At 32.4% G+C, this 4,901-nt stretch overlaps 1 protein-coding gene across 6 annotated transcripts in view; it reads left to right on the top strand.

The window, feature by feature from the left end:
• PAPOLA (poly(A) polymerase alpha) overlaps positions 1-4,901 on the top strand; it is a 65,933-nt gene that overhangs the window by 39,023 nt on the left and 22,009 nt on the right. For all 6 annotated transcript variants that reach the window (XM_017528165.1, XM_017528167.1, XM_017528166.1 and 3 more), the window contains exons 13-15: positions 1,479-1,532; positions 2,004-2,123; positions 3,411-3,520. In XM_017528165.1, the coding sequence (XP_017383654.1) occupies positions 1,479-1,532; positions 2,004-2,123; positions 3,411-3,520 (284 nt within the window). The remainder of the gene's footprint in view (positions 1-1,478; positions 1,533-2,003; positions 2,124-3,410; positions 3,521-4,901) is intronic.

Genomic DNA, 4,901 nt, shown 5'->3' with positions numbered 1-4,901 from the left:
CCTGCCTCAGCCTCCTGAGTAGCTGGGATTACAGGCACGCGCCACCATGCCCAGCTAATTTTTTGTAGTTTTAGTAGAGACGGGGTTTCACCATGTTGACCAGGATGGTCTCGATTTCTCGACCTCGTGATCCACCCGGCTCGGCCTCCCAAAGTGCTGGGATTACAGGCTTGAGCCACCGCGCCCGGCAGTTTTTAATACTTTTATGTGACTTTAGTTGACTGAGTTATTGGGCCATCTGTTCTTTCTCATGTATTGGACATATCCCAAATAATGGTGAGCAAATTAAACTGGTAATGGAACTATCGGTTTATATGGGTTTGGACTGCATATTCACATATCTCTATATACCTTAGTTTTTATGGATCTATCTTTGTTACCTTAAGTTTATAGACTTCAAGTTAACTCCATTGAACTTTGCAATACCTCTCCCAATAAAATGTGTACTTTTATACCATTTTACAGATGATTTACACAAGTCTTAGAATTACCTAGGGCTACACAGCTGTGAAGAATTGAAACCATTTTTCAAATACATTTTTTTAAAAGTAGGTTTGGTAGTTTTTCTGTGGGTCTAGGTCAAATTTTTGCTGTTGGTTAGAAACTACACTTATAAAATGTCTTAGAATGTATTAGGAAAGTTTTAGACTTTTCAAGGAGTAAATAATTTTAAATTTTCCATTATACTGCCACTTTTGAAATTAGTATCAGTACTAGATAATGATGGCAGTTTGCTTTTTCGGGTAGAGATTCTGGTGTGAAATTTGACTCTCAGCACTTCTAAAATGGGTACTGTAGAAGAGTATATTGGATTGAACTTTTTTAGTCTTAGGAAACTGAATCATAGTAGTTATATTTTAGTTGTAAATAGTTTGTTTTAAAAAGACTTCAATATTTATTTGATCATGATGCTGTTTTCTGAAGTGAAAACTGACTTTTGTCCAGTATGAATGGGATTGAGCTTTTGGATAAAAATCAGATTTCTTTATCACTGTCATGTTAGTGAGTTTTTTTTTCTTTTTCAGTTATAGAAAATGTATACTGTTAATTGGGGGGAAAAAATCACAGGACCTAACTGCAGTATTGAGTTTAATTTTCACTACTATTTAATTTGAATTTAAAAGCATGGTGTGCTATTTTTGAAGTTACTGTTGTAGTATGCGTATTTAATGATAAGCTTTTGTATCTAAAGCAAAATGTTGAGCAAAATTATTAATGCTTTTTTTTTTACTTCCTGAATTAAGCTGCTTTTTGGTAATTATTCATAAAGTCACTGCCTTTTTCAGAAGAATTAAACTCACTAGTAGTTAGAAGCATGGAGTTTAGCATATGTGATTTTATGTGCATATTGAGATTGTAGTCCCCCTTGCTAAATTGATGTGGATCTATAACTGTAAGGAAGCTTATTACTTTATGGTTTAATATCCAGCACAAAGCATGTAAATAAAATAAATAGCATGTTGTCTTTATCTTCAAAGGCATTATATTGTACTTCTAGCAAGTGCACCAACAGAAAAACAACGCCTAGAATGGTGAGTATAAGAATAGACTTTACAGAAAAAGCAAACTTCAAAATGAATCACATAGCCATTGAACACAGTACGAGATGGGAGGAAGTCCTTAAAACATCTAATTTGGTTTGATTTGTTCAGAAATGGAGCCTTGTGTAATGAAAGTATGGAAATTAGGGGATCCATATGCAACTGATTTTTTTGTTTGCTTTATAGAAACCCATGCATCATTTCTTAATTGTATATTTAAAGTGGTGTTATAGTTTGTTGTTTAAAAAAAAATTGTGGGGTAACTTATGTAACTTTGCTATTGTGAATGGAGTGTTTCTTGGCTATTTTTTCCTCATTGTTTGGCAATTTTGGGTAGGACATAAGGTTTTTGGTTTTGTCTCTGAGAGCTCAGCCAGTTGAAATGCCCTGATGTGTGCATTTTATTTACTTATTTTTAAGTTAACCAAAACTTTTCATTAATACTAAGTGACATTTGTTCAGGGTGGGCTTGGTGGAGTCAAAAATCCGAATCCTAGTTGGAAGCTTGGAGAAGAATGAATTTATTACACTGGCTCATGTGAATCCCCAGTCATTTCCAGCACCCAAAGAAAATCCTGACAAGTAAGCACTTTTCTAATTTAATTTCTTCTTCCCACTTCCAATTTTTATTCATAGAACCTTTTACAGGCAATTTTTATAACTAGTATCACTATTCTGTTGACTACATATGACTTATAGACGATTTAGAATTTATAACAGTTTTTCCTGATCAGAAACATTGAAGAGAAAGACTGTTTTGTGAGAAACATAAGCATACATTTTTCTTTTCTGATAATCTTCTTCCAATGATAAGGTGCCTATTAGCTAATTAGAGTTCTCATTCTACAGTTCTGCTCTAATACTGTCTTTAGCATTCCTTAATATTTTCTTTCTTCTGTTTTGTTCAATAGGTATCAGAATAGCTGATATACCATACATCAGTCTTTGCTTTTTATCTTAATTTTTTTGTTAAAAGGGAACAAACATTTTGATATGAACTTAAAAAATCTGATTTATGATTGATTCTGGTCTATTGAGAAGATAATTAAAAGCAGAATCAGTTTACCTTTTTAGTGGGTCTTTTATATAGGTTAGTTGCTGGTTTGATTGTTTGCTGTTTATATGAGACTGGACTCTAGTTTGTTGCATTGGTGGGTTGGAAAGTACTAGTAATGAGCTTGTCTTAAAAAATAAAGCAGCATTAAAGAAAGATAAGTGAAAGGATCACTAAGGTTGTGTCATTATACAATATTCTTATTCGTTATTTAATTTTTTTCTTTTGTAATCATGTGATAAGAGTTTTTTGCATTTTGTGGCAGTTCTAATCTTAATTATTATTACAAGACTGTATGATGTTCCATTCAATAGCTACACTGTTAAATGCTCAAAAGTAGCTGAATCACTAATTACTCCTGTTATTAGGCTTCTGTTCATGAGGCCTTTTAAACTGAATTTTTAAAGTTTAAGAAATACATATTAAGTTCTAGTTAAATTTCTGTATTTAGAAAACCCTTTTTTTCCCAGACTTTTCTAAAAACATTTTTCTTTTTCCTTCATTAGTTTAAACATAATTTTTCTTTAATATCAGTGGCTTTAGTTATTTAGAATCATCATTAAGGACATTGACTATCAATGTACAGTTAGAGTGCATTTATATTTGTCCTAGAACTCTGATTGTTTATGTTGTAAATAGGAATATAGAGGACAGATATGGGTGAGGACTTTGTGTTTTGATGGAGCTTGGGATTAGAACTTTAGTTTGCTCATACATTTGTATTACACGTTTTTCGGTGTCTCAGATTGTCAGACACATTGATAGCCACATTTTCCTGAAATCCAAATAAGCTATGGTAATGTTCTTCTTTGCAGGGAAGAATTTCGCACGATGTGGGTGATTGGGTTAGTGTTTAAAAAAACAGAAAACTCTGAAAACCTCAGTGTTGACCTCACCTATGATATTCAGTCTTTCACAGATACAGGTATGTCTTTACTTGGATAATCAAAAGACTTCGGTGCTTGCATGTTTGAATATGTCTTGATGCACACCGTAGTGATATTTACAATAATTGTTGAAAATACTTCCAAATATTGAACTATCATCAGAATAATGGTTTTGTATTGGGCTAATACAGATTGAGTAGTCCTTATCCACAATGCATGGGATCAGAAGTGTTTAGGAAGTTTAGAAGTTTTTCAGATTTTGGAGTATTTACTTTATACTTACCAGTTGAGCATTCCTACTCTGAAAATACGAAATTTGAAATACTTCAATGAGTATTTCCTTTTAAGTGTCATGTTGGCACTCATACATTTTTCCATTTTGTAGCAGCTTCAATTTCAGATTTTTGGATTAGGGATACTCAACCTATATATACATGATTTTCCTCTTTTTATGGTAGACCTTAAAGTTAAGTAGAATTATTTCAAATTTGATTTGTCCATAATTTCTTAAGAAATGAGAAATAACTTGAATATATGGTTTTTTAGACTGAATCTGTGCTAACTGTCTTAATCATCTTAAACCTGAGAAATTGATGAAGCTTTACTTGTGATGACTTGAAGAAATTTTCCTATGTCTCATACAGATTCAAATGTTAGTGCATAGGTGGGAAATAAACTGATGAAGTGTAGATTTCAGATTGACCTGTACTCAAAAGGTAGTTCATTTTAACTAAAGACCAAATGGTGGATGTAGTTGAGAGAATCTGAGGCTATATATAGGTGCACAACTTTTCCTGGGAATGGCGAATACTACACATAGAGACGACTGCACATCTTCTTTAAGGACTAATCCTTTTCTCTCAGATACTGTCCTCCTCTCCCCCATTTAAAAAAAAAAATGTATTAAATGACATTTTTATTCTCTGAGGAATTTTCTCCTGAGAACATACGGATTTAAAATTTAGAAATTTTTTACCTAATTACAGAAGAGAAATTAGCGACAGTTTGTTAAAAAGTCCGTATCGTACACTAACTGCCATATAAAGGAGAAGTAAAAGGAAAAGAATATGTATTTCAGTATGTCAGTGCTCAGATACGACGACACTAAAAGGCATATTTAAGTGTCAAGTGTTTGCACTTTATGTAGAATCGCTGGCAGTGTTAACATCTGTAAGTTATGACTGATGTAGGTGTTGTCTGTAGTGATCCTGATATCACCAGCAGTTTTGGCATTGGTGACATGGTAAAAGTGAAAGTTGCAGATAAAAGGTGATCTAATTTTTATATGCTCGGTGGTAGTTGTATTCCTGGAAATTTCAAATTAAAATACTCTATTTTTTGTTTGTTTTTTTCTTGTTTTTTTAATTGTTTAAAATACTCTACTTTTTTTTTTTTTTTTTTTTTTTTTTTTTTTTTTTT

The sequence above is a fragment of the Cebus imitator genome, unplaced genomic scaffold (assembly GCF_001604975.1).
Source record: "Cebus imitator isolate Cc_AM_T3 unplaced genomic scaffold, Cebus_imitator-1.0 Scaffold52, whole genome shotgun sequence".
In the NCBI taxonomy this organism is placed as follows: Eukaryota; Metazoa; Chordata; class Mammalia; order Primates; family Cebidae; genus Cebus; species Cebus imitator.
This window is presented reverse-complemented; position numbering and strand designations above follow the sequence as displayed.